The 12213-nt window shown below is 32.8% G+C and overlaps 3 protein-coding genes across 3 annotated transcripts; 1 reads left to right on the plus strand and 2 right to left on the minus strand.

The window, feature by feature from the left end:
- The first annotated feature begins 3578 nt into the window (after positions 1-3578).
- Positions 3579-6602, plus strand: LOC121114897 (protein CNPPD1). The gene is made up of 4 exons (XM_040709010.2): positions 3579-4110; positions 4360-4662; positions 5108-5416; positions 5476-6602. Exons 1-4 carry the CDS (start codon positions 3985-3987, stop codon positions 5911-5913), a joined length of 1176 nt encoding a protein of 391 aa, XP_040564944.1. The 5' UTR covers positions 3579-3984; the 3' UTR covers positions 5914-6602.
- eIF2D (eukaryotic translation initiation factor 2D) lies at positions 6589-8297 on the minus strand. The gene has a single exon (XM_040709009.2). It carries the CDS (start codon positions 8295-8297, stop codon positions 6648-6650), a length of 1650 nt encoding a protein of 549 aa, XP_040564943.1. The 3' UTR covers positions 6589-6647.
- A 114-nt stretch (positions 8298-8411) lies between these two features.
- Pym (partner of Y14 and mago) lies at positions 8412-9832 on the minus strand. Its single transcript, XM_040709011.2, has one exon. It carries the CDS (start codon positions 9830-9832, stop codon positions 9182-9184), a length of 651 nt encoding a protein of 216 aa, XP_040564945.1. The 3' UTR covers positions 8412-9181.
- Between the last annotated feature and the right edge of the window lie 2381 nt (positions 9833-12213).

Genomic DNA, 12213 nt, shown 5'->3' on the forward strand with positions numbered 1-12213 from the left:
TAGATAGCCAAACAAGTCAAACACACCAACCACTATTTAGAGTAGTTGTGATTAGTTATTACATTATTTCTATGAAGAAATAGCCAAAATTTCTTCATAGAAATAATAAAATGGCCAATATATATATTATATAAAGGAGGAGGAATCAACAAGAAATTGTATTCCTGTTCTTTTGGAAACGGAACATATGTATAGTATAGCTTATTACTTTGTGTAATAATTAAATGAATACAGTATGAAATAGCCATGACGTATCAAGGGAGAAGAGGGAATCGACAGCTGACAACAAAATACATGGGAAATTTTTGTGTTAGCGATGTAACGCCGTGAAAAGAGAAAGAATTAAAAAAAGGCCCAAATTTTTATGGTAGAGCTAGACGTCATTACGGCCAACTGTTTGATACTGCAGGCCGCATGATTGAGAAATACTGAAATGAATATGGAAGTATATCTTATTTTGCCGTGCATTAATTTTGACTGATTATTTTTCCTTGTAATAAAAAATTTAACTATTATCATTTCAATTACATTTAATATTACCTATTGGGTGTTATATATTTTTAATGTAACCTAAGGATGGGGTCTAATCAAAAACATATTTTACAAAGTAAAATATGTTTTTGGGATCTAATAGAGGTATGAAGCACGCCTCACACTCTAAAAATTGCTATGGAAAAAGAATAAAAAATGTATAATTTATGATATAATGGTCAATTATTGCTAGAGGTGGGAACTTGGACTCGAGACTTGCGACTCGAGTTGGACTTGAGTCCATATTTTGAAGACAATCTCACAATCAAAGACTGGAGACTTGACTTGGACTCCATAGCTAATATATTGTGGACTCAAGAAACCCCTAACACTAACATAACGATAACATATTATAGTAATGGACTTGAAACGAGCTTGAATGATATCTGAGGACTCGATGAAAATATTCAAGGACTTAGACATGACTTGAAATTCTATGTGGACTTTCAGTTAAGGACGTTTCACCTACTACGATTAATGCTGTGTCATCAACTGCAGGAGTGTAACTGATACTTCGAAATCTTTGGAGGCTATGGATTAAAGGTATCTGTAGAAAGGATAATACACCAACTAAAATTCACGTGTGGACTCATTACAGTTTTGAATAAGGACTTTGAATACAGCCTATGGGTTAATAAATCCTGCCGTTCTACATGGCATTGCCTATTAAAAAGAAGCAAACTAAAAAAGTTATATTTCCATCAATCTTTGTACCTGAAACGCACTCCTTAATCCGAAAGGTGAAATACGAATTGTACATCTTTTGAAGCAAAACGCTGTAAATAATTGGAATTATTAAATGAACAAATAGACGATTTTCACTCCTCCTATCAACTCAACACTTTGTCAAACATCCGATTAAGGTTTTTAGAGCAAAAGCTTAGTATTTATCCAAACCATAAGAAGCTTCCAGTGTCAAAGTTTGTGTATATCGTGAAGTCAAATAATGCTAAGATTGTTGATGCAATTCATAACGTCATAGCTTATTTGAAAGTTATTCTTTGGTAGGAACCATAAGAGAGGATTACGAAAATTGATTTTTTCTAATGTCTCGTATACCAATAAGTTAAAATTGAAGAATTTTTCTAATTTCATCATCAATAAGGAAAGAGGAAGACCAATATATACCATGGACCTTGTTTAGAATTTCTGTATACGTAGTAAAATTATATGATAATTTTTAAATTGATTGAATTAATGCTTAGAAACGTCTAATTTCATAGTTAAAAGCTATGGTCACTCTGTTAATGAAAATAGGAAACGCAAGAGATATAGTGATCCTGGAGCAAATAAAAAATTGAATAAACTATCAAATGTATCTTAAATTCATTGTATGTGTCTAAATCCAAAAATTATTGTAATTTAATATTATAATTGTGTCTATAATATTATATCAAGTAAATGTGCATTTTATTTTTGTATTTAGGGTGAAATATTATTTAAACTCGAGTCTTGAATGTATTAATACTGGTTTTCATTGGTGCTAGTGCTAATAAATTGTTTTCTAAATTATAAATGTTTTAATGAAGTCATATACTTGTTTCAAGAACATAATCTCCATGTATTTCAACATACTTAACTATGTTCCTTGGCTTGTCTCTAAATCATGCCGAATATAAAAGATTTATTTATTGAAGGTTTCCCCTAAGCAAAAACGAGGTTGTGTGATTTCAATCTCCGTGCTTCGTCCCTCTTCATTATATCCTGACCTAAGACATGGATTAACCATGCAGAATTTTTATTTCCATATGAGGGTTATATGAAAACTACTAGTACAAGTCCCTGTTTTTTCTATTTCATCATGTTAATATTTTATGATTTTCCCCGCTGTATTGAAAATGTCCTCAATTTTTATTTTAAAAAGTTGGTCAATTAATTTAACTTCCTTTTTATATTAAACACAAACCTATTATGTACAATATACTCTTAAATACTGAAGCTCAAATGGAGCTAATTCACAATTCAATCAAACTTTAGGAAAAAGTTGGTATGTAGTTGAACATTTTTTATTTGCATTAAATTGATTGTCTGCTTTAGATTTTTTTTTTCAGCTTATATGTGACATATTCGTATTATTCGAAGTCTCCATATTCAAGACTGCTAATTCTTCTACTAACTTCAAAAAATTTATACGAATATTTTTTCCTCTGTATTAATGAATTAATCCATTCAATGAATTTTTTCATATAAGATACTGTGAAGGATTAGGATGGTCAATAAATGTGTAGCTGTTGGTTGCAGGAGTGGTTACCGCTCAAAAAAGAAAGATCAACTAGTCGATAAACCAATTTCACTCCATAGGTTCCCAAAAAATGCAACTCTTATATAGAAATGGGTTAGAAGTGTTCATCATCAAAATTAGACCCCATCATCACATTAGGTCCTCTGCAGCGAGCATTTCAACTTAAATGATTATGAAAATGTCCCAATAACAGCTGGAAAGAAATGTTCCAATAAACTTAACAAAAGTGACATTCCTTCAAAGTTTAATCACCAAAGGGAAATAAAATTTAGATCAGGCCTTTAAGTAAAGAAGCTCAGCCTGGAAATTCCACTCAAAATCCTTGAATGTAAAATGCCTATTCTTGTCTCAAATCTTGGCATTCTTAATATTAATTAATAATTGGGTCTTTTCTCCTACAGACTGAGATTCAAAGACGCTGGAGCATGAAATTTTTCTGAGGAAATGCAAAATACTGGGCATCCCGTGAATTGGGACGGTAGGGCACGGGACAAACACGCTTTGAACCTCAAGAGGATGCCATTTTTGCTAAACAGATCCAAGTTAGTTCACTTAAATGGAATTATCTGAACTGCCGCAACGCTGACGTCACTACATCAGCGAACCCCAACTAAACTGCCTTAGAAGGTCCTTGTTGCCCCACCTTTATACATAGTCACCTTGCTCCAGATATTAGTAGAACTCATTGACAAAATGTTAACACTGGTATCCCTACGTGAGTAATAAATATGACGTCACTGGAATGTTTTCATTGTCTAACAATAAGTTAAAGAGCTAAATTCCCACCTATCAAAGCCGTTAGCTCACTTACACAAAAGTTTACACTGTATTTCATTGTTAGCTGTCGATGTTCCTGAAACTTTACCCCTTAGCAGAGTTCTGTACGTTGATTGGTGGAAATATAATTAGCTCAGCTGTAAATAATTTTCAACAATTATTGAATAATAGTTCCATAGTTGGGAAGAATAGGCTAACTACCAACTGATTTGGGGCCTTTCCTCATGTTTCTTTTGATATGAAAGGTTGCGTGATGCAAACAAGGTAAGGACGTGATATATATGAAAGAGAAATGAATTTCTAACTCGCAACTACTTGACTATTGCCTATTGCTGTTGAGGAAAGGATAGAAAAGTAAGTAGACTTGAGCTAAAGAAGTGAAAGAAGTTGTCCCCCATTGTCTTGAATAAGCTTAAAATCAGGACGAAGCAGAGATGGAGATCAACGAAATACTTGAGGTTTTTGACAGGTTTGATATTCTAAACGAAGAAATGGAGGATATTGTAGATGAAAGAAGCGAAGAAGATTTGGAAGATGAGGAGGAAGAAGAGATTCGTCAGGTAGGCAGTGCACTAAACAAAATAATATCCAAGACGCAAAAGATGAAACTTCCTAAATAGTAAATTGGAATATATTTGTGATACATTTCATTCTATGAATGAAATAAGAAAATGCAAATGCTGAAATGCTCTATTATTTATGACATTTTTGATTAAGCGTCTTCATTTAATTTAATTTAAGTGATTAGCTAGCTAAATGGACTCATTTGTGATGAATTAATCCGCTCTTTTCTTTTGAATTCAATGTAGATCTTCCCCAATTATGATGCCTTAAGTGATCGACTACGCAAAACCATGTACTACGGGGAAACGCTTCCAAATTATGACACCCCAAGTTTAAGTCTTACGGAGTTTTCTGTAGAAGAGTTCGCTCGTGGTGAATTTCGTCGATTGGATCAATTAAGTATTAGTAGAGCTGCATGGATTTCACAAGAGGCTTGTGCTTCTCCTACGTCCTTATTGATTGCACTCTTGTATCTTGAAAGACTACGCTCCTCTAATCCTGGATATCTTGCTCAAACCTCCTCAACTGACGTTTTTCTTGTCTCTTTAGTAAGTATCTTCAGGAAGAGATGCTGCACCTTCATCTCATATATGAGAGGCGTAGTCATTCAGAAATGCGCGCGAAGTTATCATTCATTTATATTACCAAAATACTTAATTTTTCTGACATTTTAAACGCCAAAACCTTTCATCCAAGTCTCTAGGAGTCATTTTGATCTGGGTTGATCTTACTGTTTTGGAACATTTGAGAGGGTTATTTACATAGAAAGCCCTTTTTGGGTGTATAAGCCTCGAATTTTTTTAAAGGGTATAAATAGATAGTGGATTATTGTTTAAAAATTGTTGAAATACATCTGTGATCATATATGGACGGAAGTATAAGTCCCTACGCAGTTCTTAGCAACTAATCCGCGTATATCTATTGATGTGTTAAAAGGGTGTATATGATACTTAACGTTCATAAATTATATAAGAATTTTTTTTTCTCTTCTAGATGGTTGCTTCGAAATTTTTGAATGATGATGGTGAAGAAGGAGAAGTCTTTAATGAAGTATGGGCCTCTTCTGCTGGAATAGATAAATCACATATCAACGAACTTGAGATTAACTTCTTATCCGCAATTGATTGGAGAATATTCGTATCCGAAAATGAGTTTGATGACGTTTTAGATAATTTAGAACAGATAATTGCAAGAAGGCACTTTGAAGCAAGAGGATGGGCTACGTATACGGACTTAATGGTGCTATCTAATAAACTAGAATTCTTACAGCTTTTAAACTTTTTATATCAATATGCCATTAAGGTAATTTAAGTGTATAGGTGGTCATATTAATATATATTAATTTTTTATTTAACCTTCAGGTGACGGCTGTATGCATTTCGGCTTACGCTGCCAGCTTGATAACTATGGTAGGAGCTTGTTGTGTACTAAATTCAACACCACTAGGCCCTCAAGCAGTTCGTGATTCGATTTCAACTATTATTTCCCTTGGACCATTTACAACAACGCAAATAAAGGATAAACCCACTGAATTGAACTCCTCCATTTCATACAATTATCCCAGTAGCATTGTACTGGAAAATGATGACGAGATTATAATCAAAATCGTTAGCAACGACTATACATGGGCACCTAACATTGACTTTACTAAGAAGAATTGGACGAGCAACCTGGTAGATGTCGTCGACAAGTCAAAATATGATCATCTATCTGTTTTTCCTAATTTCCCTGATAAAGGGCGTGTGTGTCAGTTGAACTTTTTAACGGCACGTATTAATCACTGTGTTGGGGTAAGATGAATTGAAAAATGCTTTTCGGTTTATATACTTAAATAAATCTTTTTTAAAAAAAACAAGAATTCATATTCTTTGTTTTGCTGATATATATATTTTTTTGATACATCATTCAATTAGCCAATCAAGTTTCTTCAGCAACTGGGTTGGTCGTAATTAAAGAATGTATTATTTACATAATTGAATATTTCATTATATTTTTGGATTACAATTTTATTCTAACCTTCGGAAACAAATCTCTCTAAAATTTAACTTAGCTTTCATTAATGATAACTTAATTTACTTACTAATGTTTATTATTATTTAAATAGTTAATTACTTATTTGCTAATTAGGACTTTAATGGTATCAAAGTTCCTTCTGAAATGTGGTTAATAATTATTAACATTTCTTTATTTTGATGTTCATTTAAAAAAAAAAGTCAATTGTAATCTGTTTTCAATATATATTGTGGCTCTCACTCACACCTTTGAGAAGATATTTAAGTTCTTGATCACAATCTCATTTTTGGACACTATAATCCCAAATATGAAGCATTTTGTCAATTAGAAGTAATGACAAGTGTCTTATTAATTAATTTATTTTTACGATCAGGTGTAATGTAATAAATCTTTGTAAGGTTTTACTTGATATTATGATGCCTTATATAGTCTTTCTTGAGTGTTTAAATAAATATTTAATGTTATTTTTACAATATTTGAATGGATATATTTTTCTATAAGGTGTGTTTATTTATAAATATTATTTCCTTTTTTTAGGTTTAATTGCTTTTTCTGTACCACATAAATACTTTTTGTTGATGCCATATACTTCGGTCAATAGCTTAGTAACGTACGCAATTTGATTACCCTGAATTAGAACTTCAGAACCGCCTTTGCGATTTGCAGGTTTCATATCAACAGTAGTGGAAGCAGCTACTCCCACTTGGCACTTATGTGCAACTTCATGAGGATCAATTCCATAGCAGTCCAAATTATAAACTAGAGTTACTTTTTTGTTTCCACTCCGAGTAGCTGTGTTCATTTCGATAGGAGGTATCTTTCCCAACTTCTTGTTTCCATTTATGCAGTATCCATCCGACATTTTCTTAAGAATCCGTTGCAACAATTCCTCCCACTTCATTTCTAGCACATTGTTTTCATTTTTTTCAAGTACAATTGCTGCGAGAATTGGATCAAGTTTGACTGCTGCGCCATAACCAAGGTTTTCTCTACTTATATAGTCCTTGAGAAACTCACGCACTTGTATTTTAGAGAAGGGATGCTTTTTTGGATGGGGTTTGAAAAACTCCAATACGGCAGAAGAAACTAGGAATAACTCTTCTATTGAAGGAGGCACAAAAGTTTTTTCTGAATTTGATTTGGGCTCCTCTATAGGAACATATCGTTCTACCTTGTGAAAGTGCAAGACCTCGTGCCTATAGTCTATTGAAGTTATACTTTCTACGCCTTTTTGAAGCTCAGAAACCGTGATAATTTTCAAGTCATTTGACATTGTACTTAAAAAGAACGAAAGCTTCTTATAAGATGACTTTTTGATGTTCAACTCATGAGGCTTGGCCGCTTCAACCATATGAACTCGAAAAAAGTTGCTTGTGAGCACTGGTAATTCAATGTTTTTACAAGTCGTTTTTAGTGCTGTCAAAAAAGACGTCTTAAGTAAATCATCCATCTTTTCGACATCGGATCTTTCGTCAACAATCGCCGGAGTAGTTTCTTCTTCAACATTGACCTTTGAAACACTTTCGGAATTTTCATCAATATCACTTTTTATATCAAGTGAAGACAAGCCTGATTCAAGCAAGCCTTCTTGAAGATGAAAATCATCCTGTGTTCCCGAATGCCAAATATGATCACCAAAACTATGTAAAATAATCACTCCTTTATTGCGAAATCCACTTTCTACCATATCACCCCCAGACAACGCAGTGTAACCAATTGCAACACTCCCTGGACAACTTGTTAAGTTAATGGATACAATATCACCTTTCTGGATTGCTTTCAAGTCCAAGTCATGAGGATTCACCACTCCTGGTAGCATCAAGTCAGCACCATTTTGTATATTCTTCATGACATTATCATGAGTGGTGAAGGAAGGCAGAAGATCCGGGACGATCCATAGAGTGTAAACAGTAGGATATATTTTTTTCTTATTCTTTTCGAAAACAAAAAATAACGGATTTTTACGAAAGACGTATATCAACATGTTTTCACCACTATGAGTATAGACCTTTCTAATTTGCGATTCATCGTCTTTCCCCGAGGGAATAATTGAATCGAGAGCCTCTGTACTCATAGAGGGAAATGCTTCTCTTAAATCTGCTTTCAACTTTTTCTTTTCTGTTCCTTTCATTTGTGAATTGGATTTGACTCTATATGGTTTTCGAAACATGTTGGCACTGATGATGTTTAATGAGCCTATATCAAAAGAAAACAAAAAAAAAATTTAAACAGTATTCTTTCCATTAATTAATTATTTTAACTCGATGCGTGTATGGCGCGTCTATACATTTTGATTGAATATATTTTTCATAAAACCATATATAAAACAAAACATACAAATATTTACTGTGCAACAGGAATGAAAATGAATCACTACTCAATATGTATGGATTTACATAATATGCATATGATTTATTTGTGATGCATAGACAAATTTACAATTGATATATATTATGGATCAAGTTTATATAACTCATATATGTATTTAGGTAATGGCACTCATAAAAAGTGTACTTAATACATATCGGAATAAAATTCCTTGACATGAAAGAATATGGAATCAATATTTATATATGCTTAAATATTGGGATTGCTTTAAAAAAAAAAAAAAACATGGTAAGGTAGTTTCATCATTGCGCAAATTTTTTTATATTGGTCAAAAATAAATATAGAACTACTTGAAGGTTCAACGACTACAAAGCATAGGATGATATTTTGTAAAGGATATCTGAAGTTTGTGTCCTACGGATGTCAGTGAAACCAACAGTGTTACTGCCATGTAAAGAAGGGATACATACGTATATCCTCTCCTTTCTTGTAAGGAAACACAACTTTTTTATACGAGTATTAATGTCATTAAATTCGTTGGAAGTATATATGATATATAGACGGATGGATGAACCCAGAATTTCCCCCTTGAAATCTACTCGGCAAAGTGGCACAAAAGTACAAGTGAAGAACAAAATCCAGAGAAATCCAGGATTTTGAGAAAGTGTCTTGGATATTTTGCAAGATGAGAATCTATAATAATTGAAAGAATGAATACTCAGACGACTAAGCAGACAGAGATGCTTCAAGTGTCTCGATTTCAATTTTTACACTCTCTTTTCGAGCAACCTTTTGCAATTGTTCAGGCTCTGGAGAGGATATTTCTCCAGCATTGAGGCGTATTTCCAGTGCTTCTATGTCCCGTAATTTTTTCTTAAGGTTTCTCAATTTCTTAAGAGGATCCGTGGTAGGCTGTTGGGGCTGGGGAGGTGGCACAGGCTGGGGAGGACTCGCTTTACTACTATCAGAGGATTGCTGGGACTGCTTTTTCTTCTTGCTTTTAGGGTTGTTGCTGTTGAGGGACGGGACCATGTTGGCGAAGCCAAGTCCGGGTATTAATGTGCTCGTTTTAGGAGTGTGGAAAGTCTCAATTTTCATATCCATGATCTGCTTGGATAATCCAGGGATGCCGCTTCCCTGACTCATCATCCGCTTCCCTTTACTCTCGTAGAGAGGGACTTCATCCTGAGGTAAGTATCCCTCCTTCACACGCCGGGGCTTCCTCCAAGTTCCGTCTGGCCGCCGCGAACCCGGCATCATGAGGAAACCTGTGTCTGGATCACGGTAGTAAGCAGCTTTAGGATCTTCTCCGCTCGGACCTCCACGTAACAACATAGCCGTGTTGGCTTGAATACGACTTTCAGAATCCAGATTCATTTCATTAGAGATTTAGTAGGTAGTCAGAACAGATCCACTCAAGTCAATAGATCTCAAATATCAAATCACAAATACGTGAAACTTGAAAGAAATACGAATACCCTTGTGTTTCTTTATTTCCTTCTTCCACTTCCATCAGCTTCATTCTTTCTTCTAATTATTCATCCAGTGACGTCAGTCATTTGCTTTTTCTCTCTTCCTTTAATTCGAATTCCACGAAACTTTATTTTATTTTGACTTATTTTGTATAAATCACGCAACTCCTTGTACACTCTCGTCATAAATTGCATCATAATTCAAGAACTACAATTCAAGGAGACGCCATCATCTTGGGGCCTCGAAGTTAATATTTTTTAAACATAAAATGGACAAATTTTCAAATAAATCTACATCCAAGGAACTCCATCAAATGACTTTATGAATTTAGAAAAAAAAAGATAAACAACTGCAATGAATACTTATTTATGCCAATGATTAACACTGATATTTGAATTAAATCGAAGTAATCTCTAGCAAAAATCCCAATTAAATGCCTATATTTGTACAATTTTTTTTGATCGATTAAGGACAAGAAAAGTAGTATAATTGGAGAAAAATATTTTATTAATTTCATTTTAATTGTTAATTTGTATCAACAATAACTATAGAAATAAGATTAAATAACGATGTAATAACATATTTTTCACACATTTTAGGGTCAGAAATACAATAAAACTTGGTAATAAAGGGACTAATTTTTGATAGAAGGTAAGGTCTAAGTCTTTTTATTTATTGGCCTGTTTTTGACATCCAATAGTTCATTATTTTCCTTAATATTAATGTAAAAAAGGTTGTTATTGTAATAAAACTTGGTTTTTTTTAATTAGGCTCTAAAACAGCCAATTTCAACTTTTTTAGACATCACATGAAATCTTCTATTAATATGATTTTTGAACTTTTCTGGTGAGGGGAGGGGGACTCGTAGCCCCCATTTCCTCATATCTGTATCTGATATAATTCTTAGACTTGAAACTGTATTCTATAAAAGATGTACCATAAATCTTAATTATTTCTTTTTTTTTTCAATCTAATTCATGTCTTAATGTATAGATGCATCGTATTTTCTATTAAATTACCTATTTTAACTCTAAATTGTTGCACAAAACACTTTTGTTGGCCTAATTATGCTGAAAAATTCAGGGAAGTGTCGTCAAAAGTGTACTTTACAAAAATAAATCTCTCAATTTAAGTGTTTTAGTTCTAAAATAGTCTCTGTAAAACGCGGATTTTATATAACACAGAATTACCATACAAGAAATTCATACTTATTTTGTACATCTATTACATGTATATAAATAACTATACCTAATTATCAAGGATGAAGAGCAAAATAATATATATAATTATAGCATTTCACCGATGATTTTTTTTCATCATTTAATTCTGTGATACGTGAGAGGTTCTGTGTTTTCTGTAGCTTCATGTCTAGATTTGATCATTTTATTCATTTACTCTTCTTTTATTTTTTATCGTGGTTAAAAAGTTACATTAAATAGTACATAGCACGTACACAGGTCAAGACTACGCTATAGAAGTTGTATAAGCAGAACTAAAGTTATGGATAGCCTTGATAAATATACAATTCTTTTAAAAGGATGAGTCCTATGATTAATTTTTACAAAGTAAATGGCTAGATTGGAATACATTAAGTTCTTTGGTAAATTTTTCCCCCTATATATTAAGTACTTTGGATATAAATATCCATGTAGAAACCGTATTATAGGATATGGAATCCATGATACGATACTACATTTTTTTAGTTTAGTATCGTCTTAAAAAATCATTCACGATAATTATCTAGAAAATTTTGTATCAGAAAGTTTTGTGCAACGAAAATCGTAACATCCCTATAAAATAATATTTGAGGATAGGCTAAAAATAGTTCCTCTTTCCGTCTATGCTGTTCCTAAAGAGCTTTTGTACATAATCATAATAAATAGAATGTCGGCATAAAACTATCATTCGGAATTTTGTTAATATTTATAGTAGTAATTAAATATACTGAATAAGTTCATTACAAAATTAATATGGGAGTAAAAATTTACTTAGTCTAGAAAAAATATGTTTTCTAATTGCCTATCACTCATGCAGTATTCGAGCACAAGATTTTGTCCAAATGGTCTGAGTATTCGGAAATATAAAAATCATTTTTAATTATATCCTAACAAGTAATATGGCATTGCCCATTTTTTCCATATAGTAAATGTAAAAACCAAACCGTTTGAGAACTTGTCCCGGTCTTCCCTACTCTGCACGAGCTGACGAAGAGATCAGAGATATGAAAATCACATATTTTTAAGTGTGCAAGGATACAATTCTAAAATTTTCTTGTACAAGTTATA

The sequence above is a fragment of the Lepeophtheirus salmonis genome, chromosome 3 (genome assembly GCF_016086655.4).
Source record: "Lepeophtheirus salmonis chromosome 3, UVic_Lsal_1.4, whole genome shotgun sequence".
Classification (NCBI taxonomy): Eukaryota; Metazoa; Arthropoda; class Copepoda; order Siphonostomatoida; family Caligidae; genus Lepeophtheirus; species Lepeophtheirus salmonis.